A 27383-nucleotide genomic window follows, 5' to 3' on the forward strand; every position below is an offset into this window, starting at 1 on the left:
AACAAATTGCACAACAGCGCCACGGGACGCTTTTGTTTGGAACTAGCTCAAAAGACACCTGGCGCCACTCCAACTGGACTTCGCCCGCCATCCAGCGACTTTTTCTAAGTGCTTGTTCTTATCGGCGGTAGGAGGCGCTAAGTTGGGCGGGAACGTTGGCGAAGATCATACGGGTTAAAAAAAAGAGACTGAAAAGACATGAATATTAAAATAAATCAATATAAAAATGCACAAAAAAAAAAAACAATACAAAAAGTAGGAAAATTAATAAAATATATATAAAATAACAAAGATTTTGTGTACATTTATATGTTTTTATTATCGTGAACCATATTAAGTACTATTAAAGATCTATAACCATAATCGCTGTAACACAGTTGCCTTCTTAGCTGTTTACCTTTCAGATCGCCTTCCTAAACTGTGGATGGGATGTATTTACGTTTCTTTATTGCAGCGCTGCTAAAATAAAATAGAGGAGAGAAAATGATGAGCCGAGGCTGAGGCCGAGCTCTGCTTTACTTACGCGTCCTGTCGTAGATTATTTTCTTAATTTTTCCTGGTTCTTGGCAACACTCGGCTCACCGGTCGATTTTTCTTATCCACCGGTAAACTGAGACGCAGAGAGAAGGCCGTGAACTCCGGCTGGGTGCAGAGCGTGAAAGTTGAGAAAACTGTCTTCTCCTCAAAGGGCTGGAGGATGCAGGACTCCTCGACCCAACCGCGAATGCTAAGTATGTCCTTGATCCGGCCTTCCATAACGCCAAACACCTGCTGCGCCTTCGCGTTGCAAGTAAACCAGCCTTTGACGCCGCGCTCTTCGCATCGTTCCTTGAACCGGCCACGGAAGTAGACGCCCGGCTGGATATGGTATAGCATGAACTCGGTCTGGGCCAGGTGCCGATTGCCGTGTCCAACCCAGAACTCTGGACACTGGTCGTTCTTTTTTGCGGTCCCAGCGGTCCCAGCGATCTGCGAGCCAGGATTCCTTGCCAAATCCCCCATCGTCGTAAGATGTGCAAAATTCAATTTGAATAAGATTGAACTCTGACTTCGTTTGTGTTTGACTCCAGTGGTTGTTCAATGTGTACCAGTTGGCATTTTTCTAAGAGTTTACTGCGACCAGCTTCTAGATGATGATTCTGACAATATGTGCTGTCAAAAGATCATTTATTTTATTTGGCATCCTTTTTGATACATCAGTTCATCGATCGGATAAGGTGAAGAAACAATTCACAATTGTATCATCGTTTTCAAAATAAATAGACTACAAAATATTATGATTCATATTTTAAATTATAGATCGTCGGATGCCTCGGATGTGTAGGCATGCGCCACAATTAAAGATTCAAGGAGTCCTCAATTGAGGACCTCCATCCTTCCGATTTGCAGCGCAAATATTAATCGATTCTGATGTAAGTGCAAGATTGGGCACTTGCTTCAATATATTTATATCATTTACATATATGTATACCATGTATGAACCATTAATACCATTCACTGAAAAGATATTAAAAAATTTAAAAGAGTTTAAGCCGCATTATAGTCTTTTAAAAAGCATATTTAAGCCGTGGTTTATTTGTTTCACTTGAAAATCGCATTTAAGGGGCTTCCAGCAGTTACGATTAGTCCTGTATCCAGCAGATACCAATTGTGTTGGCTTGTAGGTCAATTGGCAGCTTAAAATTCGGAAATAAGTCTAAATAGTTATACAACTATTCCCAAGCGATTGTTTAATTCCATGCAAATATATTGGAATAAAGGGTATCCGTTTAAAATGGCCCTCAACCATCCAAACCACTTGCAGGCTAGAGCAAGTTCAATCCTCGCGTCACTTCATCTTCATTTTATCCGGCAGATTGCAGCAATAGCTGGGCAATGGAAAGCTCCTCGAATGCAGGAATGCAAAAACACGATATTAATGACACACCGGGCAGACAACCACATGAGACCCATAAACCAATAACCAAGCGTAACCCGAAAGTTAGCAAACAAACACACAGTCGTGCAGGTGCAGGTGCAGAGGCAGAGGCAAGGCCGGATGTGGCATGCAGCAAGAAGGACATCGCATCGGCATTGGCATGCAGTTGGCAAAGTGAAACTAAAGCTACACATGATACACATATCTACTCGGACAGGGGCAGCAACGGCAACGGCACCGGCAACGGCACCTGGCCAGATCAGGGTCATAATCCGCTGGCCAGAAAAGAAGAGCAGCCAACAGCACAATCAACTTCGACTGTGTGGGGCAGGAGGAGATTGGTATTCGGATTGGTATCTTGGTCCACGACAGGTGTATAGTTTTGGCGCTGGAGTTGGCTTTGGCTTTGGGTTCGGGGTTGGGTTCGTGACCACAAATCGTACGCTAAAACCCATTTTGGCTTGCCTTTGGGGAGCAGGATGGATGTGTGGTGGCTGTGGCAGGGGGCGGTGGCATCAAATTAGATTTCAACGGAGGTTACAGACTCTCTCTCCCCCTCTCTATCTATAGTATATCCTTCCACCTGATGTCTTTCCCTTCGCATTTGGCCACTCAAAAGGACAAAGGATGAGGCAAGCGGAAAAGGCCAAGCAAAAGCCTTGCCTGCGGGCCCCGAAAAATCCAAAGTGACACTGGCAGGCATCGCCTCGCATCGCAACGCAGTCGAAACATTTTAAAAGCATCTTCATCATAAATCCGTAGAATGAAAAACGATGCATGCCACACACGTACCCGTACCCCATGCCCGAGCACGAGGAGTACAAATTTAGTTACATATTTTGCTTGTTAGCTTTCTCTCTGCTGCCACTCCTTGTGGCAAGGCAAAAGCAAACGCAAAGGCAAAGTGATATTGTCCCCTTGTGGCTTAACTTGTCATGCGACTGTGGCTGGGCTTGGAAGGACCTTTTTACATTTGGGGCCAGCAGCAACAGCACTACCACAGTTACGAGCACAGCGTACGGGAGTACGGAGTACGGAGTACGGAGCTCCCTTGCAGAGGCCGCATTTTATGAATTATTCAAAATGATCATAATAAATTGCTGCAGTCCTTGGCAGGAGCTCGAACCGGAAAGTGGCTCCCCTTTATCGCCTGCCATATTTTTTCGTTTCCTGGGTGCACTTTTCGTTAAAATGTTTTATCGTCTTCCAGCAGACCCACAGCCCGGTGGCATGCAACACCGATGGCACTCCTACTCGTGAAACAGCGTTGACATCTGTGTGCTATTATCGCAACTTAGTCCATCGGTGCGGTGTATATCGATGGAAGGCCAAGATATTTGCTGAAACTCAAACAGACTTGGGTACTCCATGACCAACGAGCTGGAGCTCTGGAATCTTCAGATATGCTAAATGAATCATGCTGATGGCTGGCTGAAATCTGAAAGCTGAAAGTTTCGCTCATTAAGTCCTTGAACAATGAAAGCACCGCCGCCACCAGCCAAAGTGCTCTCCGAAGTAGTTGCTGCTTGAGAAAACAGAACTTTCCGAACAATATAAATCAATTTCTTGGCAGGAGTCCAGGCCACAATGGAAGCTGGAAGCTGGATGCTGCCAGCCGCCTAAAAACAAAGCCCTTCTTCATCTTCGTCTTCAGTTCAGTTCGGTTCTGTTTATTTGTTTGCCACTAAGCAAAGCTTCGAACTTTGGCGTCGAGGCGGAAGCACCTGGCAAGCACATAGGATGCTGCATGGATACGACGAGTATGTTCCCCATTGCCATCGAGAGGAAGGCCCAAAGGGCTTAAGTGAATGTTCCACCGATGCACGGAAGCCGTGGCTGGAGGAGAAACAGGCACATTGATTGATTATCGACACAGTTGGGCACTCAAAATTCCCCAAAACTGCAGCATTGAGTGATGATGATGAGGCCACTGGGTAAATTGCGGCTGCCAAACCAGCTCTCCCGCCTAATGCCAGCCTTCGGGCAGGCCTCGGACCTAGAGCCATGGCAATGGTAACGGCCATGCTCCAGCGGATGCAATCGCTTCTCGTACCCAAAGTGTTGTCCAGTTCCCATCACGAACATGGTGGGGCTCTGGCCGCAACCAAGCCAATGCCTTTTATCACTCCTTTGATGCGGACGGGGGCCATCACACACACGGGTCTCGGTTCAATTCACAAGCCAAACCGTGCAAAAACAGGAACTGCCAATGCGAAATGTTCTGGTCCAGGACGTAGCCATTGATCTTTTTTGATTTGTGCGAATTTTTGGCCTGCCGCCAATCGAGATCTTAAAGCACAAAGCCTCACAGTGCGTATGCGTAATTTGGCGGGATAGCTAACAATGAATTGCTTCTTTCTGTCTAATTGATTGTGATGGCTCCAGTGGCCATTTAGACGCCTGCCAGGATGCGTTCGACAGGAAGTCCGACAGCATCCGGGGCACGCCTAATTAGAGCCGATTAATGAGGCAGCATCTGGGCAGGGGACTCTATTGTTTCCAGCTATAGCTACAGCCATTTGCTATTGTATACGCATTTCGACTAAGTTGCACTCTCATTCGCACACACGCATTTGCAGACAGAGAAACGAGTACGAAACAAATTGTGTCCTTGCCGGGGCCCATTGTCCGCAGTCAGGACATCTGTACATACCTTGCTGGTATGTTGGGGCATTACAAAATTAGTCCGTTTTTGTGTGTGTGAGGGTGTGTATGTGCTTATGTGGGACGTCGGGTATTAAGAAATCAGAAGGGATTACATTCCGATTTAAGCCAGGCCAAGCCGCCAGACGGCCCGTAGCAACAGGTAGCCGAAGGAGCAACAAAAGGCTCAGTTGAGTTGGTTTTCTTTGGAACCCTTCTGGCCGGGCCCCGAACTAAATTAAAAGCAAATGAAATAACCTTCATCTGGTTAATAGAAGGTCCTGCCCCGGCCCTTTGTGGCTGCGGCCATTGTTGGGGACTTACAAAGGTAAAGGAAACAGAAACTCGATTAATGCAGGCGCCAAAAATTGGACGCACCTCGGGGCGGATTGCTCGTCAGGATTAGGGCACGCCCCCCACTGTGCGTGTGGGAGGGGGGAAAGTCTGCAGCACGGCAATCTCAAATTAGTTTTGGTTCTTGGCCATTGTGAAGGTCCGTCTGTCTGCTCTCTAGAAGAGAATCTCGTTAGTGGCACAAGAGATACTCGGATTCCAGTCGTACTTTCTTCGTGCCTCTTCTTTTAAAGAACCTACTGCTTAGATTTCTACTTAGTTCGTATCTCCTTTAGTGCCACTAGCATATACCAGATGTCTTAATTATTACGTAAATGATATTGCCAGTAGAGAATACCATCAACGACCTACTTCATCGGCGGCCATGGCATCGCCACTCATCTCGTTAGTATTCCCTCACCGTTCTGCAGCGCCATTAACGTGTCTCCCCGATGGCTGCATTATTCAGTAAACTCTATTAACATTTACGAACGCTGCGCTGCCCCAGGGGACGGTGACGGTGAAGGCCCCGGTGATGGTAAGTAAATGTTTAACGAAGTTTCTTTCGGAAAACTATAAAGCTCAATTAATAACAATTTGGTGACCGAAACTTTTTCTCCAACCTGGGCTCGGTTGATTCTTTCTACAGCTGAGACCTGATGATTATGAAGAGGAGCTGCTGTTGCTGCTCCTGAAGTCTCCTTCGTCTTCATCTTCATCTGGGGGAGCGCATGAAATTTTACGTTCTATAGGTGACCGACCACAGCACGAGAGTGAAGAGCAGGCAGTTTTTCTGCTGCTGCTGCTTCTACTTCGATTTACCTTTGTATTTTATTATGCCACTGGGAGCCATACGGCAAAAGAGTAAAAGCCATTTAAAAGCCAAAACTTTTGCAGGCCCACCTCCAGCACAACACCCACCTCGTGGCACTCCTGGCGCTCCTGCCACTCCGACAGTCCACACCCTGACCCCGCAGAACCACTCTGAATGTGGGTTGACTCTTTGTATCCTCGTGCAGCAGCAGCAAAAGTTTCAAGTAAGTCGCACACTTCCGTATTTATGGCAAATTTCAGCGCTGGACTTTTGTTTTGTTGTTGCTCTGCTGCTCTCTCTCTCTCTCTCTCTCATTCGATGCATTAAGCCGCAAACAACATGGCTGAACAGAGGGGTGGCCAACAGCAGGGGCTCCTGCTCCGTCCTGACTCATTTCGCATTCCGCGAGTGTCTGTCCTCCGTTTTGCTGTTCTGTTTGTTGTCTGTTGGCAGTTTTCTAGTCAGTGGCATAACTCTGCACTTGAGTGCACTCTGGGGCCAGATCTCCTGCTTCTGCCATCCGGCCAGCCAATCCCCCGATCCCCGGATCTGAGTCACGTACATTTCAATTACAGTGCCTCCGCTTGCTCTCCTGCTCTCCTGCCCGCCCTGTCCGCTCTCCAGTAACTAAATCAATAATCCATAATTTATTCCGCGCAATTAAGCTGGCCATAGATGTTGTTGCTGCATAATTACATACGAGTAAAGTGAGCCACTGAAAAAATCATGAGCCGTAATTGATTTGCTCATATAAAGGCATATGCATACTTTTTACACCCTTGATGGTAGATGGTATTATGATTCTGAGAAAATGTTTGTATCCGACTATACTGTCTATTTTGCACACATTCCCATAGATGAAAGATCGAATCACAGTAGGTATCATCAACACTTCCGTAGATACATTGGATCTTCGAGGGTATCTAAAGTATCGACCCATTGAACTATAGTTTCTCCCCTATTTGTACTCTTTATCTGATGAATGGTCGATGTAGCAATTAAAGACATTAAAAATATTTGATGCATCAATGGATGCTTTGCATAATTGAAACGGAGGGAAATTGCTGCTGGTTTGTGGCATTTCATCCTTCCACTTGGACGTGTCCTGCGTATAAGAAGAACAGAACCTTTCATCAAGGGATTGCAATGTCACATACAGACATAATTGAATTTGGTTTGCTTTGAATGCTGCGACGGAGCCGCAATCTAATTATGTTTGTGTGTGTGTGGATAACATAATCCGGCGGGTCCTTCGGGTGTTTGCTTCTCCTCCAACCGACAACCGCCATCCGCCATTATGTGTATCCGCGGGAAGCAGTTACTCGCAAAAGGCAGAGCAAAGCAGAGCACATTATATGCTGCGGCACTTTTTAAAATTGACTGCGAGAGGGTGGGCTTGCAGGGGTAGGGGAGGAGGAGTATCTTTTGTGGCTGCGGCAGACAAATGCTTTTAAGAGCAGCACAAATTTCGCCAAAGGACATGTGTCCTTTCTTGTCCCGGCCACTTTCGATTTTCCGGCATTAGCCAAAGGGAAAGCAAGCAAAAAAGAACGTGGCTGTAGCAGTGGCATGTGGCAAGGGGCAGGAATGAAGGGGCAACTCGCTCCGAAAACTTGTTTTCACTTGGCCAAGGCGAAGCGAAGGCGTTCAACATTCTCTCAAGTCGGCCACTTTCGTACGTATGACAGGACATTTCATTGCAACAATGTTGCTTTTATTGTAGCCCTCGGACTGGGACTGGGACTCGGACTCGGACTTTTCTTGCCACTTGCCAGCTGCGTGCCACAAAAGTTTGCTGGATCACCGGCCGGGCGTGTTAAATATTTTTGTGTGTCATTTGGGGCAGGGCGGAACGGCAACAAAGGGGTCGAAATAACTTCAAATGCATTAAAATAATTTAAGTACCATTTTGTGCAGTGGTCAAGGCTAAGCAAACATTAAACAAAGTGTAAGGATAAGTGGTCGATGTGTGAATACTCTTCAGTCACAGTTCCCCCGAGAGGACTGAGTGATAAATAAATTGATAGACGGATCTACGAATACAATCAAAATCCTTATTTCACTCCCCCCTGGCGTAGCTTCCAGCCTCCTTCTCCGTCTCCTTCTATGCTATAACAAAGCAAACATCACGTATACGCAACGTGCGCCAGGAAGGCGTTCAAGTGCAGCTCGTATGTTTGCTTGTAGTCGAGCAGTCGCAGAGCAGTGGCAGTGGCAGCTCGAGCATGTCACGCTAACCAAGTTGTGACCTTTTTAAAGCCTACGCTGCTCCCATGGTCCTCTGCAATTTAGCGAGCACTTCCGTTGTCGTTGGTGTTGTCGTTCTCGTTGTCGGCCACCACGCACCACACAGACGGAGGCGTAAATGTTTTCCAGTGCTCCTGGGTCTGCCTCCGTCTCGTCTCGTCTCCCTTTGACACATGCCGCTGTGCTGCACGCTGTGTGCTTCTGCAACAAAGCAAAGTCAGTGAAGGACTCTGCATTCCCTTGCCAGGATTTCTTAAGTTTTAGCTTCAGACTCTGTTCTGTTCTGTGGCTGTGCTTGCGGCTCACTAGGTTGCATTCTTTTAGTCACCTATTTGGCTCTTTCTCTGGCTCTGCTCTGCTCTGGAAACTCTTGCTTTTTGTTGAAGAGCCATTTGTTCATCTGGGATCAGGCAGAGCTGCTACAAAGTGAACAGCATAGCATTCGTGTGGAGTGGAGTGGCAGCTGTAAGTCTGAGAAGTTGCTTATGGCCTATGGAGAGTGCCACACATCAATACTGCCAGCACCCTCATCCCTCTCTCCTTCCACCATGCTCCTTGTGGATGCTTATATCGCTTCTGTTTTACATTTCGCTCACAAAGTAGCAAAGTTGAGGTTATCTGGGTTTCTTCTTTTACGAGTTTCAGTTGTTTTCTGCTGGAATTTGCATGTCTGTTCGTTGACATTGTCCTCCGTTGCAGCTGCTCCTGCTCCTGCTTCTTTGTCAGCTTCTTATTTATGTATCTATTGTCCGAGAGCGAGAGACACAGAGCTCTAGCTGCTACTGCGGTTGTATGGAACGGCGGTCCAAATCCCCGGATCACCAGACCGCTCGCTCACTACAATGAAGTGCAGCCACAGGAGCGGAATTCCGAAAAACAATTGCCATTGCAATTGCAAGCGGAGCACATTAAGTGCAGTTCACGCTGTGCTTGCTAATGAGTCACTTGCGGATGGCCCCATCCCAGCGGATAGATCAGCTCCCATCTCCCAGCTTGCATCTCCCAGCGTTTATCTAACTTTCCACATTTTCACATTTATAATGCTAATTCAGCAAGTTGATTACAGCAGCCGGAACGGAGGCAATCCGAGGGCGAATGACCAGGATGCCAGGATGGCAAGACCCGGATGATAAAATACAACATTGTGTGCAGCGGAAATGGGAACAAAAAGCAGAAAAAGAGCGCACCTCCAGAGAGAAAGAGATGGTGAGGAGATGGCTGGTTGGTTTTTGGGATTGGTCTGGTTATGACCGAGAAATGCGCTTTAATGTGCATTTTGGTGGCAATTAGCTGCGCATCAGCAGTCGTTCCTGGGAGCACTTTGCCGGCAATCTTCCCCTGATGGCACTCATAATTTGCATTTTCGTATTTTGTAACGAGAAATGACCGCCAGTGGCTTTTATTTCTGTTGTTGGCCAATCTTTTTGACTGCCCGATGCATACTACTGACTAGCTTAATGGAGTGTTCCCAACGTGACGACATACAACATTTCATGCTGCCAAGTCCGGGTTTTCAGCAGAACTGGCTTTCCAATTGTTGTTTTCCCAAGAAAAATCTCTGGAGATGACTGTGTACTTTGTTCCATGAAACCTTGGCTGCTCCCGGAGATTTACTCAATTATTTAGGTGGCGAATTCGTTTCCGGGAACGGAATGCAGCGAGCCCATTCTCATCATTCAATCCTCTGAATGAGCCATATGGGATGGGATGCGAAAACCAGGAGAAGCCTGGTCTTTGTTTGCATTTCAAATTTGGCGTGCTGCATAATTTACCATATACCATATTCGGAACCATCAGCACCGCCTGTAGATGTGGATGTGGATGTGGATGCGCCTTTGCCTGCGCATGGGGCTGCATGTTTAGGCTGCTAGTTGCTAGTATTTTTCAGTGGCAAACAGATACAACTTCTGGCAGTTACATCTGCCAGTACAACCCACCTCTATCTGTTCGTTGGTGCTGCATTTTTCATGTTTAATTTCAGTTAGTGCCGACCGTCTGCCGATGCTAGCATACCTTTTGGCGCCCATCCACTCTCCCACACACTCTCTCGCACGTTGTAGTGTTACTATCTGTGTGGGTGTATTCCTGCGTGTGAGGGCGAGTGTTTGTTTGGCAATTGTTTAGAGTGTGTGTGTGTGCTGCCACGGTCGTGTCAGTTTGACGCTTTTGTCAATTGGCCCAAAACTATGCTCTAGCATTTCATATGCCCTTGGTGATTCCCAGTATACAGTATTGTAGTTGCTCCCTTTGGTAGTGGTGTACTTTTATTAGTTTCTGTTGTTGTTGTAGTTAAGGTGTTTGGTGTCGGAGCTGGAGTTGTTGTTCTGGCTCAATTGGCTCAAAAGCACGGGTACGCTTGAACATTTTGTATGCCCTTGGTAGTTCCTAGTACTGTAGCTGTAGCTGCTGTGGAGGTGGCTGTAGATGTGGCTGCATTTATGTGTTTTTAGTTGCTATATCTGCTGTAGTTTTAGGTGTTCGTGTTGGTGCTGGTGTCCATTGTAATTAATAACAATTATCATTTAATTGGGTAAAACTATGCTCCAACTAGATACGCTCGTATGCCCTTGGTGATTATATAGTAGGTATGTACATATGCTACAAAACTGATTTCTCTCCAAAACTAAATAAAGTGAACTTTTATGTTGACCAAAAATTGTATCAACCACCTGAAAAATGTGGACAATTTGTGATTGCGTAATGTGTAATTTTATATTCTGGCAGTCTTGAGCTGAAATGGAAGCTCTCCTAATTGGTCCAAACTTTCGTCGACACCTCAGCACTTGAACCATGCTTATAGGAGGGAGGATAGTTTTTCCATCTCCAGATTGTTGCTCGCAATTGTATGCGAAAAATGTTTATGGAAACTTCCCTAAATGGAAGAGTTTCAAATGAAATGGGTCTTTGAAAAGTTTTCCCCTGACCTATTTATGAGTAAGTTACCTTTTAACTCATTCAAATATGAATACGAGTATGCTCGGTTGCTGGTCCTCCCAATGGACAAGCCACATGCCAGAAAATACTTTCCGACAACATGGCCAACCCTCAAAGAGGAGGGCTGTCAAGGCCCAAACTCGACTCAAGTGATATTGGTACGATTTTGTGTACTGGAGCACACACAGACAATGCGAATACGAGTACGAGTACGAGTACGAGCCCGAGTATAAATAAGCAAGCATGAGTTGCCTTTAAGTGAAATTCAATAACGCATAAAATACCAAGTCACAAAAACGTCCCCTTCTCACACATACACACACAGACACACAAGTAAGGATAGGGGTCGAAGTGATAGTTATCCTGCAGAGAGTAGGAATTTTGCATATTACAAATCATTGTTTGGCTCAGATGCATGGCCACAATTTGTGTATGTTGGCCAAGCTCTGTTCGCATTTGGCTCCGCTCCGAAATGTATTCCTACAGACACATAGTAAAGTCGTACTGGAAGCTTCATAAATTCTGGATGCAGGAATGGATGAGTTCCCATTTACTCCGGGGCTTGTTCAGAATGCGTTGCCATGCATTAAATCTTGGATAAATACGAGTCTGTATTGTATGCAAAATACATTTGGCAGCAACAAACCGGAACGGAAAACTTTGGCCCCATAAGTCAACAAGTCGTCAGAGGGTTTTGCCTAAGACAAATTAAATTTATAAACAAATGGCGCACACAGCAAACAGCAAACAGAAAAGCAGAAAAACAGAAGCAGGCAAAAAGCAGGCCCCGGGATCCGGGGACCCATGGTGTTTTTGGGGTTTCTCGCATTAGCCCCCAAAAAAACTGTTGAGCGGAGGGGCGAGAACAAGAGCAGGAGTCAGGGAGCACCCTCCAACGCCTCAAAGTATGCTTTAAAAATGTTTCACTTAAGCAACCCCCCAATAAAAACAAAATGTCTACATGACAAACAAACATAAAGTTAGGAGCTCGTTAAAGTACGCCAAGGGGTAAAAAATATGCGCAGGAAAACGAGGAACAAGCTTTCACTCTTACAGTCGCAGCCTTCAGTATCTGTATCTCCATCTGTTTTCGTGTATGTGTGTGTCTGTTTGTGTGTGGGAGGGGAGTCTGTTGTATCTGAATAATGGGAAGTTGTCAAGATGGCTTCACTTCACACACACCCTTCTCTCACACAAACAAACAAACACACACGTGCTAAGCACTTCCAGCAACAGTTTTCCTTCAATACCAATGACGTTCTTGGACTGGTTCTGGATTTGGTTCAGGTTTTGGTTTTGGCTTGGCCTCTGGCAATAGCAGCCGAGCCATTCATTCCTAGATAAGTTAAGTGCGCCGCGAGCAAAACATCCCATGCATATTTTTACATACGTACACACATATACTTTATAATCCAAGCCCGAGTCCCGGTCTGGGGGCTGGGGGCTGGGGGCTGGGGGCTGGGCGCACGTGATGCCATAAAGCCAGAAAGCGAACGCCCACAAAACGACTTAGCCTAAGCCTGGCTTGCGGCATTTCCCAGCCTCAATGGAAATCTCCTGTACGTACCTTCCTCCTCGTGGCTCGTGGCTCGTGGCTGGTGGCACATCTAGGTGAAGTTGCTGATTCACTGGAGCGCAAATTGTTAAGGAAAACAGCGGACGCGTTCAGGCGCAAAAGGCACGAAAATCTGATTTGGGAAAGGACCAAGCCGCAGACTCGAGCCCGAGAAAGGATGTGGTGGGGGGCGAAGGCTGTTGCGGATATTTTTCCGTATGTGTGTTTTTGTGGTCTGGACCATAAAAGTGTGGTTCTCGAGGTGCATTTCAGATTGCTTTAACCGCTGGAAATTTCGTTAGAATTCAAGGTGAAAAAAGGCAGCAAAGAAATGAAAGTTTTTGAGTACGAGTAGAACGAACTGCAATTAAAAAATCTGATGGTAGTTCCCGTAACCCCGAAAAAGTCCACCTCAATCCCTGTTGGAGGCACAAAAAACCCCATTTATGTATGGATATATTCGTATTTTTTTTCGGCGACATCAATAACGGATGAGCTGCCATAAATCTTGTGAAATTCATTTGGTGTGTGTGTGTCCTGGCAGGCAGTCGTGTCCTGGTTCTGGGTGGGTGCACCTGTAGTGGCAAAAGTAACAGTAAAAGTAATGGTAACTATAGCAATTCCAAAAGCCCCGCAGCCTGTCACGCAATCCAAAGGAAAACACTGGAAAACACGAAAACTTGTCAAAGGCTTCCAGGCCCCGTGGAACCCGTAGACCCCGTACCGTACTCCTTCAGTGTGCCGGAGAACCACTTTAATTTCCTTGATATATGACCGATGCGATAAGTTCACCTGACAATGCGAGCATATCTATTATTAACATCTAGCATCCGCCAAGGCATGCTGGCCCAAAGGAAAGAAAAGCCGGCCCAAAATGAGAAGAAACACATGCCAATTGCCACATCAGCAGCAGCCTCAGAACCCTCCCAGAAAGGAGGCAGAGCAGGAAGAGGAGCCTAAGCCGGCTCGGGTCATTAACATAAAGAACTCTGCAGGCGTGGGGCACGTGCCGGAGGTGGCCGGAGGACGAAAAAAGGACCGAAAACTAGCCCGAAAAGCTCTTCCAATCACACAGGAACAAGACAAAGGACATGAGCATGAAAGGGAACGACGACAAAGATGGTGGCCAAAGCAGGGCCCGAACTGTCAACCCGTCGGTGCATAAATCATTTCGACCTGCTTAGGAACCGGCACCGGCATCGGCACCGAAATAGAACCGAAAACAGGGGATCACAATGTTGGCAAATGGCAAAACTGTCATTTTCTAAAGAATTTAATTGACAGTAGAAAGTCATAAATTATATGGCATATCAAAGACGCTAAAGACGAACCAGCAAGGAAACAGCGACCAGGACCCAGACCCGGAGTGGAGCTAATTGTGAAGGACCTGCTCGACCGAAAGGACACGTGGGGAACACGTGTGAGAGCGAGCGTGCGCGAAAGGACAAACATACCGATTTGGCTTGCTAATAAATTAATGATACACTCAGACTCCGCAACCGCCTCCACCTCCACCCACCAAAATCTGTGCGGCACAAGAATAGAATAGAAGGAAAACACTTAGGCGACATTCGCACACGAGGGCAATTTATAGCATTTTGGACGATGGAAGGACGGACATTCAGAGTTGGACCAGGAGCCGTGTGAGGCTGGGAGCGGGAGAAAGGACAGACGTCACTCGGACTGGCGCCAAATCATTTATCTTTGAGTGGAGGGAGAAGGAAACTTGGGCATGAGACAGTTTTGGCAGGCACTGCCAAACACTTCAAACACTTTCACAAAACTGAAATATTCAGTTTTTCAATTGATTCGTTTTCGGTTTTAGTAACACTCATTTTTAGTAAGACGAAATTCAATCTCCACGTAATATGAAGGAAGATCCAGGAAGATCTGAGCGATGTTCGAGTCGTGATCGCGATCCCCAGGGGCTGCAAACCCTTCGATACATCCAAAAGCACCTGGGACCCGAAGTCGATAGCGAGCTGGCCTGTATGGAAGCCGGGTGGTATCGCAACTTATCGAAACCGCAGATGAACGCAGCTCTGGCCATGAGCGATGCGCTGCGCGATGACATGGAGCAATGGACGACTCGGCGAACGTGGCGTTTGGTGGAGGTCATGGGGCTGCGTCCCCGACCGTCCAAGAAGACGCTGATAAAGTTGATGCGCATGAGCAGGGGCAACAACCTGGCCTTTCTCTGGTTCCTCATGGAGATGTGCTACAAGACGGAGGCCCACGGTCGAGCCTATGACGTCAACGAGCAGATCATCATGTCGGCCATCTTCTGGCTGGACCTGTACCCTACCCTCCAGGAGCTGGATCGCGTTCTGCCGCTTCCAAATGACACCCAAACGGACATGGCCAATGTCAATGCGGAGCCCCTTCAGAAGCAGAGCCAAAGGCTTGACGACCGTCGATCAGAGACTGAGAAACGGAACCCAAAGAAGATGGATCTAACACGTCCACTATCGCCGTACTTCCAGGAGCCTTCAGCCTTCCGGCCCTGGCGGCCCACTATGAACATCATGTCCGAAGTTCCCGCCCGTCCGGCTATGCTGGGTGAAACACCCCGGGAGGCGGGCGAATCACCGCTCTTATCCCGCTGGTTCGGCCACTACGTCTTTAGCGACGCCCACCGCATATCCCGCTCCATTCTCTACGAGGAGATCCGTAACATCATTGCCTCCTTCGACGCGGCCGAGCTCCCCGCCCATGACGTGGAGGCCTTGTGCACCCACCACCAGCGCATCAGAGAGATGGAGAAATCGCTGAAGGTCCAGCTGGAGGCACTGAAGAAGCAGCAGTGCGAGGAGCTGCTCACCGCCCCGAACCGACTACAGCAGCGGCGACGGAAGCAGGTCATTTCCGAGCTGGAGCAGATGGTCGCCTGCTGCCAGGCGCAGTTCCATGAGATGGCGACGAGGACACGCCAGGCCTCGACCAGGAAGCAGCTGTTCAGCTGCGCCTGCGATGGGGCACCGATGAATGCGAACATTTTGTGTCTACGCAAACCATCTGGCAGTGGTGGTGGCGATGGGGATGGCGATGGCGATGGCTCTTCACATGTGAGACTGCTACAGGGAGTGAAACCTGTGATCCCACACTGCAGTCGAGGCTTCAAGTTGGAGCCGATGGATTGTGCGAGCTGTGAGATGTACGACCCGGAGAACGGTCTGCCAGTGCCGTGCACGGGCAAGCGACTTGGACGTCCCAGCAGCTTGATGCAGTTTCTGAAGCTTGGCGACGAGGATGAGAAGCTGAGCAGTGATGGGGACAAGGAGAATGCTCCTTCTGCTCCTTCTCCTCCTCAGTCGCAAAGCTGCAGCGACAGCATGAAGGTGTTTGAGGTGGGAACACAAAAAGCTGCGGATTTCAAGTTCAACTATCGCCGGCTGTTTGGACCCTCGAAGGCCACTCGTTTGGACGACCAGAACTTGAGGCTGAAGGCGGCTTTTTTGAAGGCCCTGGACGAGGACTGCGAGTTCCTGAACGCCGCCCTCAATAGAGAGGAAGACGACTCCGTGAGCAATTTGGTGGACAGAGCAGCCAAGCGCGTGTTCGCCAAGGATACAGAAATCTTCAATGAGGAATACGAACGATTGGTGCACCGCAAATCAGAGCTCAAGAAGGAACGCCGCCTGAACTTTGGCCAGCAGTACTACGACCCAGAGGATATCCTTCTGATGAAGAGAATGCTAAAAAAGGGACTCGACACTGTCGGAAAGGATCATCGCTATGTCCTGCCCACTCTGCCCAACGTTCACTCCGTGCCGTACCTCCTCGAGTGGATCTGCTCGCGCTACGGCAAGCGCTACACCCCGGCCGAGCGGAAGCGCAGCTATTTACATAACAATTTTCACATGACTCTCCTATATGAACTCATGAAGTACCCGCTGGTAAAGCCGCCCAGCCTGCCAAACGCCCGGCGTCAGCGGCCCTCCAAGAACTTCTCCAAGCACCTCCGAGAACACCAGACGAACCTCTTTGTGGAGGCCCTCATGTCAGTGGGACGAGTGTTCTTCTCCGCCATGCGTTCGCCGCTGTGTGACGCGCCGCCAGGCGAGATCTTCTACGCCTACATGCCGGCCGCCTACCGCGACACGGGCTTCAGCATCAACAAGACACTTCGTACTCGGAGAAAATAGGCATGTTTTTTGGAGCAGAGAAAAACTGGTTGAAAAAAACTAATGTGCAGCTCTGTCTTTGTTTAAACACAATATTATTGTAGAACCTTGAGGTAAATAAATTGTAGATGTTTTAAGATATTATACATATGTATAATAAATACAACTTAAAATTGTCCAATTACTCTCCAACTTCAGTTAGTGTCTGCCTCGACTACTCGCCCTCATCCTTCTCGTCCTCCTCCACCACAATCCTTATTTAATTGAAACTGTAGTTGTGGTCTGCCAGCCGTTGCTCACATGTCCAGCAGGCTTCTCCACCTTCTTCTTCTATGTAAAATTGCTATGCATGGACGCATTTCCGTTCCCTCTCTTGGCCATGCAGGCCCTGCGCATTGGTCAAGACTCGCAGGTACCCATATACGAGTGTGGCTGAATTATTAAAGCCGCTTTTGCCTTGGCCAGCTCCCGTGTGACTCCTGCTGCTGCTCCTCCTCTGTGGCCGTGCTTACCTTCTGCGGCTGTTGTGTCAGTCCGTGCCGTTGCCTGCTTTCTGCTTCGTGTGCAGCGGGGCGTGGTAAAGCCAAATTGCGTTATCCGCCTGCCAAACGGCAAGAAGGCTGCTTATTAAAATATTAATTGAAAGTGGAAGCGCCGATAACTGGGCGCGCAATCGACGAGCAAGCACCCGACAGACGACACACGACAGACAACAATGGCGTCCATTTCTGTTTACCGTTTTCATGTGCCGAAAAGCAAACACGGCGCTGCTTTATCGCCCTCATAATTATGGCATAATGAAAATGCCAGACACGGGGCAAATAAACGTCAGTATCCCCCAGCATCTCGGCATCCTAGGCCCTCACCTGGAGACCACACACAGAGGTTCGGCAAGCAAAATGTGGGGGTGCTCTCGTAAACTCGGGTGGCAGATACAAAAATATCCAAGAATAACGCATAAAAATGCTGAGCGATACGCCTCCTGGCTGTCCTCGCCTTCCTAACACACTCGCACGCCACGCCCCGCTGGCCAGGCGTTACGCATACGCCTAGTTAGCCAGCATGAAGGCCAGGACCAAGCTGGCTGGCAATGTGGAAGACGCTGCTGCATCCATTGTTTTACGAGCCATAAACATTAACAATTAGGTAGAGGAGCGAGGACCCGTCGAGCCGTTATGATTTTAACAACTTGCTTTAATTAGAAAAATACATTAGCATGCGCATTAGCCGGGACATGGAACATGGACTCAGGTTTCAGGACTCGGCGCTTGCCTCAGTTGCAGTGCTCCTGGACACTAGTGCTCAGGGGGAAGAAGAGGAAATAGCCCAAGCCCGCGCCGAGGAGCACTGCGAGGCAGAGCCAAACATTAAAGCTCATGAAGACGAGCATCAGCAAGAAGGAGATCAGGACCTGCAGCATGTGAAGAAAGGTCTGGGCAATATGCAGCGGTGACAGATAAAAATCGCACGTAAAAGACTCGCCGGTATCCTGGCTCTCCACTGCTGCCAGAAGACGGGATGGACCCGGCGGACCGGGCCGACGAATGTGCGTATGCGCATTTGCTGTAGCTACACCTTGGGCGGCCGATGTCGACGTTCCTTGGCCACCCGATCTGGAGGCCCTTGATGCGCCCAGGCCCATCTTTTTCCAGGCTTGAGAGATCAGTGAGGTCTTCGGGCTTTTGTCGTCCGAGGCGGTCGCTGCTTCAAAGTCCGATGTGGGAATAGCTTGAGCATCCGTTGTTGCCGAACGATTACTGGCCAATCTCGGCACGGCTTGATCACTCGATGAGGACGTGGGTAGGTCACCCAATGTGGATATGGACTCACCATCCGAAAAGTATGTAATGGAGGTTGGGGCTGCGGTTGGGGCAGGAGATTGGGTCTGCGCTGGTCGGCGCACCTGGGGCGGTCGGTACACATATGTCTGTATGCGACCTGTTAGCTGAGGCTGTGGCTGTAGCTGTGGCTGTGGCTGTAGACGTGGCTGTAGATGTGGCTGTAAATGTGGCTGCATCTGTGGCTGTGGCTGCCGATAGTAGTCGTAGTAATTGTAAGGACGGTTACGGAAAGGACTGTAGTTGTCGTAGCCCCCCTGTATGCGCCGCTTGCGTTTCCGGAAGAGCCAATCGCGGAAGAACTTGAGAGCCTCGTAGAGAATGGCCAAAATGAAGATGCTCAGGCAAGAGAAGGCCAACGCCAGCCGGGTGTCGCATTGCCAAAACTTGAACAGGATGGTCTCGTTGTAGCCACCGTGGAAGACCATCGGCATGTCATGTCCATGACCCCCATGGTCATCAGCCATCTTGTCAGCGGGCCCGTGTTGTGGATGCGGGAGGGCTTCGGCTTCCTGGAAATATTCTATTCCTCCGTAGTGGTCATGCCTTAGACTCATATTGAAATGTCGTCTCTTTCGATGGTTCACAATTAACAAATGGTTATAGATATTTATACTTTCATTACTGAATCAAACAAACTTTGAATGAAACTATGAGATATTGAATACATGAAGTAAATCACAGAGTGGGCTTTATGTGCGCTTGAACACACCTCAGCTTCCCCCAATCCAACGGAAAATGATGTTGGCTTTGTCGAATGAGATCTACATCAACTTGTCCGTAATTGATGGCACATGCTCCCCCTCCTCTCCACCACTAGATAGGCGTCAATTTCGCCGGATTCCACTGCCAATTCTGGGTAATCATTAACATAAATGGCATGTGGCTGGAGCTGTTCGCACTCTACGGAATCTCCGGACTCTGCGCACACAAAATCAATGAAGTTGTGCCGTTGGTGCTTCTGAGGGGCAAGACACCCGGGCAAATTTGATGTCGCTAATGCTGATGGCAACCGTTTTTCATCAGACGCGCGGATGAGACGGACTCCTGGCATATTAATAAAGATTTAAGCGAGGCACCGAAATTAAGATCGTACTCGTACACTGGGTGCACATCCACTGGAAAGCACTGGAAATTGCTCACGAGTCTACCATTAGATTGTGTAATACTAAATATTAATCATACGCAGCGTGGTGCGCGGCGAGTTAATTTATGGGCCTGCCGCTGATTGCCAAACGGAACAGGGATTTTTGAGCCAAAACGTGCTGCAATCTTTTGTTCGCCTTTTTTAGCATGTACGTGAAGACATGGCTGGGAGACTTGGCAGGCAGCCATGGAGTGGGACCGACAAAATGAAGCCACTAGCTGTCGGAGAGAACGCCTCACTGACCGCCCATTAATGCTCCTCCTGTTCTGTTCCTGTTCCGTTCAGGATCCGGCACATTAATCATTTGGAATGCTTGCAGCAGCCATCGCAGCGTGGTTTTTTCCTCTTTTTTCGCAATTTCTGTTTTGTTTTTTTCGACCAGAGCTAACACAAAAAACAAAGGAGCATCCACGCGAGGCACCCCGAGCCACAACGGGTCCTAAAACAAAGTGATTCCTGCATTAAATGCTTCTCTTGGCTGCTCTATGGCAGCTGCACAGACTGACCTTAATTGTCAAGACGGAAAGAAACAAGGAAGCAAGGAAGGAAGGAAGGGAAGGCCAACAAAAAGCGCAGACACAGCCCAGACGAATGCTGAATGCTCTGGAGAAATGGGAAACTAATGCACACTTACAGAACTACTCCTTGCATGCCCATACCCTACTCTACTCGCATTAAGTTGATCCAGGTTCCCAAGCAGCTTTTCTTTTCTCTTGTTACACAAGGAAAAGCTGCATTGTCCGTGGTCCATTGTACATTGTGCGCAGCCCGACACGGGCTTAAAGCATCTTGGGAGCCCGTCCCAAAATCCTGCTGGCCCTTCCGTTCCATTCTTTATCAATTGTCTTCTAGAGCAAAGCGTTAATCATGCGACATTTAACGAAGCCAAAGTCGACTGCTCCCACGGGACTCTGCCCCAGATTTCGATGGTCAAAGTTTCGCCGCATTGCTGTCGTCCGTCCCTGGACGGGCTCCTGTCAATGGATAGGAGCCGAACCACTAGCAGTGACGGCAATGAATTAGACGAAAGAATGAAAAATGTTCTACGACAAGCCCAAAAGTAGGGCCGCACGCAGGGTAGGGCAGGGCAGGGCGCTTAAGGACCCGTCCAGCCTTGCGTGTAATCGCGCTGCTAAGTCCATTTAATCAACTTAATTTTGTACAAATTCCCAGACATTTCAGCTCACTTTTCCCGCACTTTCTTCATTTTCGGCTTGGCTCGACTGGGTGACGTGACACCGGTCCAGCAGGACCGCATTTAATAAAACATTTTCCACAATTACAACAATGAAAAAATGGGCAGAGCGAGAGGCTAAATGGGTCTCGGGGCTGCAGAGCAGATGCCTATCGCGTCATGATGAAATGGAGTTCTTAGGGCTTGAAATAATTTACATAATTTGTTTCGAATACATTTTCACACATTTGCAAAGGTGTGGGTGCTGCGTATTCTTGGGCATACATATTTCTGTAGCAATGTGGATTTTCAACTTTGAAAAATGTGTATGCTTTGCGGTTGGTTTCCTTCAAAGCACTTGAGCAATACATCAACTCTAAGCTGATTGGGTTTCATATTTCTTTGTTTGAGTCATTGAATACTCGCACAAAATATTAGATTGCCATTTTCCCGAGATGCTACTTTGATATTTATTAAATTTAACATCCCTCTAGGAGGAGGCCACCATCCTCCAACCACCATCTGATTGTCATTTGTGGATGGTCTTTCGCCTTTATAGCTGAAACTCGAGCTCATTTCGTTTGCTGTTCGGCAAATACATTTGGAAATTTGTCTTATTACCTTACAGCATTGACATTTGCTCTCCATTATGCGTGGGATGGGCTATTGATTTTCGATTTTCGACTTTCGATTGCGTTATCGGACAAATGGAGCTACTCTGCTCGTAAGTAGAGTCACTTTAGCGGCCTTTCCACTCTGAAACATTCCAGAGGAGAGTGCCACTCACAGGAAATTGAGCTCAATTGGGGGTTTTTTGTTACGTGCCGCACTCTGGCACTCTGGCACTCTGCCTTTTGCTTTTATTGTTTTTCAGACTTTCCCAATTTTCAGTGGGTCTGTCCAGAAAAGGGTCCTCTCCGCTGTCCCCTGTCTGCCAAAGCCGTCCCGGCTCTATGTTGATTTATGTGGCACATGCTTGTTAACACTTCATGGTTATGGGCCTGACAACTACAGATACATGTCATAAGCGACATTTTCTAAAACACGGACGCTGTCCCTGACAGCAGCCCCGACAACGAGTCCCGTTGTTTCATAAACGTCGCATTAGTGTCACGAAAAACACTAATAGAAAAGAGCGCTCATAAAGCTGCAGAACGGACTTTTCGCCCTCGCTCGAGCTGCAACAGTTTTGCTGCAATCGTCAGCTTTCCTTTTTTTTACCCTTGGAATTTGAATGCAAAAATCCGCTTAACTGAAACAGGCATTCTCCTGTTCACATCCCACATCCACATCCTGCATCCGTGGATGAGTGGGTGAATGGAAGGCGTGGCCTTGTGCTTGGTGTGTTTTTTGGCTCGGCTGCTGGAGCTCATAAAATGGCATCCCCTCATGTACGGGCGTAAAATCATCATTTATCAGCAGGCAGCCAGGAGGAGCCCGGAGCAGCCCGGAGCAGCCCGGAGCGCCCTGCTGCTGGCGCCGACAGATCCGCATCACTTTGTCATTGTCATACCCTTTTTCAAGAGCTTTTTCCCCCACATCCTGCGAATCTCTAAGAAAAGTGGCTGCCCGCCCAGATCTTTCGCTCCGAAACATTCGCCTTGTTTATGTCTATGTCTATGCTGTGCCGTGCCCCAGAAAAAAATAGTGAAATGTGCAGATATTTGCATGGGAGAGCGCCACACGGCTATGGCTCCTCCATCCGCCACAGATGTTTGTTAGTTCTGCTCGTTCGCCTTTTGATATTTTCGCCATGTTGGCGCCAGCTTTTGCTTTAGCTTCCGTTTCCGGAACGTGCATTCTGCACGTTTGCCCAACTTGTCACTTTCAATGAGCACAGAATACACTCGAATGGGAGAATAAGAGTCTGCCTCTGCCACTGCCATTGCCACTGCCATTGCCATAGACGCTTTTTGTGTTCGGGTTAAAGCCACTTGCTGTCCGTTAAATTTCCCACTGGGTTGACATTCTTCTGCATTTACTACGGCCGCCAGCTGCTGCACTTCGCTTCGCTTCGCATTTTCCATTTCACATTTTCCATTTTCCATGCTCTTGTTGAATTTGAATTCAATTCTTCTTCTGTTGTCGCTTTTTATGAATTCTGGCATAGAATTTAATTTCCATTGCGCTCAAATTCTATGGCTCGACAGTGAGATACTATTCAATGAGTCACTGGCTGGAGGCTGGTGGCACTTTGTCGCCGCTTCAATAAATGACAGATTTTTAAGAAAAAAATTCACTAACAAAGGGGACAATTTAGAGTAACTTGAAGGCCAAGTAATTGGACCAGAGGTATGCAGTAGGGAGGGTATGTTCGTTTCTTGAGGGTGTAAACGAAGGCCGATGCAGATGGCACTACAGTGATAGCTATCTTTAACAAGTACTACTTTAACCAGCTGGGGGCTAAGATTAAAATTGAACATTTTCCACTTCTTATTGCCAGGTATCCCGTAGTCGTAGTAATCAACTGTACTTCACTGAAGACAAACCTCTTTCTACGAAGTAAGAATGACATTGCAGTGAGTCCAGAACAGAAGAAAACGAGAGTTGTTTAAATTACATTTATACGGTTTGCCTTTTATTTGATGCATTAACTTCTGCACCTGCACCTGCGCTCTTTGGAAAACAGTTTTCAAATGCAGTTCTGCAGTTTGGTAAGCTTTTGTTTTGTTTTGTTATAGTTACTATAATATTTGATGTTATGTTTGTAGTTTTCATAGAGAACTCTAGTTCTGCAATATTATCTAGGCTTTAGCTTAGTTTCTTGTCATGGCTTCGTCTCATGAGTGCGGGAGGGGTGTGGTTTGGTGTGGTATGTATGTAAATAGTTTTGATAGTTTATCTTTCGCTTGTGGTTTTGGTTTGGTTTCTTGTGAATATCATTACATACATTACATATCATATACAATAAAAACATGCACACTTAGTAGAGACTATATCTAAATGTTTCTTTGTATAAGTAGGTGTTGCGTGTGTTCCGTTCCATTCCCTTCCGTTACGTCTGATGCAGCTTCGATTCTTCAATCTAAACATAAGAGTACGATAATGCTTAATGTTTGGTATCACAGAGAGGCGTGACTTTTTCATACAAAATACAACGAAGGACTAATGCAGAAAGTTACAAAATATAGTACAATATTATAGGTAGTGTAGTTCTCCCTTGAGCACTCGTACAATATATATAGTATAATCGTATATGTTTATTATGTATAGAAACAGAGCCCTTGAACCGTATTTACAGAGAATGCTTGGGTCCTTGCACAGAACATAATTATATCGTAGTAGGTTATCGATACGTATCTAGATTATTAATTAGGTTAATTTTTGGCTCTGTTTTGAGTATCTCTAGCGATTGGGGAGTGGCCTACTAGGGGAACTAGGGAGGATAGGATATCAGATAGATTCGATAACGATTGTGGCTCATTTCCGGTGCTGATTGTTTTCGAAACATAAAAGGAACCGTAGAAACCTGTCACAGTTACAACCGTGTGTATGTGTACGTGTGAATACTTATAGTTCTACCTTTTAAAATTACAACAACGAGTTACGTTTAGAGGAGTCGTCTACATATATGTTATCTCGCACCTGCACACATGCACGTGCATATCCATATCCACATGCATATGCGTATGTAGGGGGGCGGTGCACTACTAACACTACTACATACAAATACTCTCTTTTTATATGCGTGTATGTGTGTGACTAAATTTTTCTGAGTGAGTGAGTGAGCAAAGATGTCATCGTTTGTCCCCGGTAGCAGAGTCTCCATGCCGTGACACGACATCCCTGCCTTTGAGCGTCCATTATCCCTTAGAGAAAACTCTCTCTGGCTCCGTGCCGCTCATCCCCCAACATCACCCGCTGCGAGGGCGGCTCCCCGTACTGATCCTGGTAGTAGTTCTCGCGCATCATCGTGTTCAGGCTGGAGCAGCGGAAGTAGAGGATCTCCTGGAAGGGCTTGCGGAAGTCGCGGTTGAGGGTGGCGTAGATGATGGGATTCAGCAGGGAGTTGGCGTAGCCCAGCCACAGGAAGAGGGAGGAGAGTGAGGGCGGCACGTGCATCGTCTCGAAGGGCCGGATGAGGGCCAGGATGAAGAAGGGCAGCCAGCAGACGGTGAAGGCCGACATTATGATGCCCAGCGTGGTGGAGGCCTTCTTCTCCTTCGCCAACTGGAAGCGGAGCTTTTTGTGGTGCGGCGACCCCAGGAGTCCGGTGGAGCCGCTCGCACCGCCCCCGCTGCCATGGTGGCCACCGTGATGTCCCCCAGAAGGACCGCCACTGATGGCCCCGCCCCCGCTGCTGAGTCCCCCACAGGTGGAGTATGTGAGGGAGGTGTTGCCCACGCTGCTGTGCCGCTGTCCATTGCCGCTGACCAGCTCCGTGTGGCCCAGCGGCGGATCGGCGGCAGTGGGTGAGCCCTTGCCGTTGAGCGCCTTCTGGAGATGAGTCTGGGCCCGCTTCTCCTCGAGGACGATGCGACGGGCAGCCCTGAAGATCTGGTAGTAGACGAACAACATCACGGAAAGCGGGATGTAGAAGGAGCCCAGCGTGGCATAGATCTGATATGCGAAGTTCTGGCACACCGTACAGATGGGCATTCCGTCCTCGTCTTCGTGCTCGTTGCCCAGAATCAGCAGCGGCGGCAGCGAGATGCAGGCGGCGGCCAGCCACACAACCATCACACAGAGCATCATCCGACGGGGCGTCCGCTTCACGCCGTACTCCAGGGGCTTGGTGATGGCCAGGTAGCGGTCCACGGAGATGGCGCACAGGTTGAGGATCGAGGCGGTGCAGCAGAGTACGTCGAAGGACACCCAGATGTCGCAGAGCAGCGGACCGAAGTTCCACTTCTCCAGAACCTCGTAGAGCAGGGCCATGGGCATAACCAGCAGAGCCACGCACAGGTCAGAGAGGGCCAGGGAGACGAGCAGGTAATTGCAGGGGCGCCTCAGCTTCCGCACCATGCACACGGCGATGCAGACCAGGACGTTGCCCACCACTGTGCCCAGGATCACAATTAGCAGGACGAGGCTCACGAAAATAGACTGCAGCGGGGGCAGGACGAACTCCCCGGCCGCGAACTCCTCAATCAGCAACGGGGTGTCCGAGAGCGGGCCCAAAGTGGTGTTGTTGTCCGTAATGCTGCTGGTGATGCCCTGATGGGCTATGATCGCCACGGGGCTGCTGTTGAGCGACACTGAGGAGTATGGGTATGGTAGCGCTGTGGTGGCGGTGAAGGCCGAAGCTGAAACTGAAGCCGAGGACGAAGCGGCTGCCACGGCTCCCAGAAAGGCGCTGCTGCTGTTGAAGTCCGTAATCGTGACCGACTCCGACTCCGTGCCGCTCTCCTCGAGCCGTGGTGGGGTGGCCGTGGTAGCCGCCTTGGCCGCTGCATAGGCCACCCAGCTGCTGAGGAAGAGTATAAGCAGCGTCAGTGTGGCGGTGGAGATCAGTGTACGGTGGTTGCTCTGATGGCGTCGCCGTCGGGCTGCCGCTGCAGCCGCGGCTGCAACGCACTCCGGCACGGACGAAGCCATCAAACGGGGTTCCTTGTGTTCCAGAATTGCGCGGTTTCAATTCGTCAGGTGGTGGCGATACAGCACTAATCTGCTGCTACTGCTGCTGCTGCTGCTCATCATCATCATCTTGATCATTGTGCTCATCATTATGAAGCACAACTAATGCCACACAATGCCTTGATTTACCCTTCGCTGTTGTCGTGCAATATTCCCGTCATTAATCATAATTTCAATAAGAATAAGTCGTCTCTTATTAGTTTCTCCCCAGCCACCAGTTCCCAGCTCCCAGCTCCCAGCTCGCAGTTCCCAGAGCTCAGCCTCTGGCGTTTAGCGTTTGGCCTTTGTGTCGCTTGATTACTAATTTATGTGGGGCAGGGTACTCCTCTACCTTCTCCTTCTCCGATTTTGGCTGGGCAACGCGGCGTATGCTTAATAAAAACGTAGCTGCCGGCTGCCTATTAAATGATTTCGCTTGATGTCGCCCAGAACATTGACTTTTATGGGGATTACTCCACTATATCTATGCCGGCTGTTAGATTTATGGGTGAAGCGGATCTCTGTGCGATTGCCGAATGCCTGCAAAGAGTGGAGAGAAACGTAAAGAATATTACTTGCTGGTATTTATGAAGTGCAAACAGGTCGGTATTAAATTCTCAATTTAAATTCTCATAAAATAAATCTGTCTCAGTCGCAGCTCCAAGGCGCAGCTCCTCTCGTGCACGCACATGTCGCCCTAATGATGGTCGCAGTTGTTACAATTTCCAGGGAACCATTTTTAAACAATGAAACACGCAGAATGAAAGACGAAAATAAATAAAGCGAGAAGCAGAAGGAACCGCGAACGATTTCAAGGCCCGACGGCCATTTTCGCTTCGGTTTGTGTACTCCGCTAAGCATTTTCCTCATTTCCCACGAGTCATCCTGGCGGCTGGGCGTCCGCACTGGCGTCCCTTTGTATTAATTTTCATACTTCTTTTGATTATTGAATCGTTGGGAAAACCGCAGCCCACGCTCACAAGCACTTGACGCTCTGGAAAATACGAAACAAATAAACAAAAGGGCAGCTAAAAGGCGGCGTCTCCTGCCATTGTTGTAGCCATTTTTGTTGCCAGCTTCCGTTTCGCAATTTTATTTAT

At 48.3% G+C, this 27383-nt stretch overlaps 4 protein-coding genes across 6 annotated transcripts in view; 1 reads left to right on the top strand and 3 right to left on the bottom strand.

Annotated features, from left to right (window-relative positions):
* Positions 1-293: 293 nt before the first annotated feature.
* On the bottom strand, positions 294-1115 carry LOC108156430. 2 transcript variants are annotated; one of them, XM_017287885.2, is made up of 2 exons: positions 524-1115; positions 294-459 (listed from the first exon to the last, which is right to left on the bottom strand). In XM_017287885.2, the coding sequence occupies exon 1, from the start codon at positions 1000-1002 to the stop codon at positions 547-549; it is 456 nt and encodes a 151-aa protein (XP_017143374.1). In that variant the 5' UTR covers positions 1003-1115; the 3' UTR covers positions 294-459; positions 524-546. The 2 variants fall into 2 exon arrangements, with proteins under 2 accessions (XP_017143374.1, XP_017143373.1); XM_017287884.2 differs by having other exon boundaries at positions 294-456; positions 524-1113.
* A 12806-nt stretch (positions 1116-13921) lies between these two features.
* On the top strand, positions 13922-16709 carry LOC108156423. The gene has a single exon (XM_017287872.2). The coding sequence runs from the start codon at positions 14313-14315 to the stop codon at positions 16587-16589; it is 2277 nt and encodes a 758-aa protein (XP_017143361.1). The 5' UTR covers positions 13922-14312; the 3' UTR covers positions 16590-16709.
* Positions 16710-17754: 1045 nt separating this feature from the next.
* On the bottom strand, positions 17755-19074 carry LOC108156427. Its single transcript, XM_017287880.2, has one exon. The coding sequence runs from the start codon at positions 18961-18963 to the stop codon at positions 17842-17844; it is 1122 nt and encodes a 373-aa protein (XP_017143369.1). The 5' UTR covers positions 18964-19074; the 3' UTR covers positions 17755-17841.
* Positions 19075-23283: 4209 nt separating this feature from the next.
* LOC108156426 (5-hydroxytryptamine receptor 1) overlaps positions 23284-27383 on the bottom strand; it is a 53634-nt gene continuing 49534 nt past the window's right edge. For both annotated transcript variants that reach the window (XM_033388309.1, XM_017287879.2), the window contains exon 4: positions 23284-26823. In XM_033388309.1, the coding sequence (XP_033244200.1) occupies positions 24538-26265 (1728 nt within the window). In that variant the 5' untranslated portion in view covers positions 26266-26823 and the 3' untranslated portion in view covers positions 23284-24537. The remainder of the gene's footprint in view (positions 26824-27383) is intronic.

The sequence above is a fragment of the Drosophila miranda genome, chromosome 2 (genome assembly GCF_003369915.1).
Source record: "Drosophila miranda strain MSH22 chromosome 2, D.miranda_PacBio2.1, whole genome shotgun sequence".
Lineage (NCBI taxonomy): Eukaryota > Metazoa > Arthropoda > Insecta > Diptera > Drosophilidae > Drosophila > Drosophila miranda.

Bases quoted from the DNA above. Each gene is read 5' to 3' on its own strand.
- LOC108156427 (XM_017287880.2), bottom strand. From the start codon at position 18,963: ATGAGTCTAAGGCATGACCACTACGGAGGAATAGAATATTTCCAGGAA.
- LOC108156423 (XM_017287872.2), top strand. From the start codon at position 14,313: ATGAAGGAAGATCCAGGAAGATCTGAGCGATGTTCGAGTCGTGATCGC.
- LOC108156430 (XM_017287885.2), bottom strand. From the start codon at position 1,002: ATGGGGGATTTGGCAAGGAATCCTGGCTCGCAGATCGCTGGGACCGCT.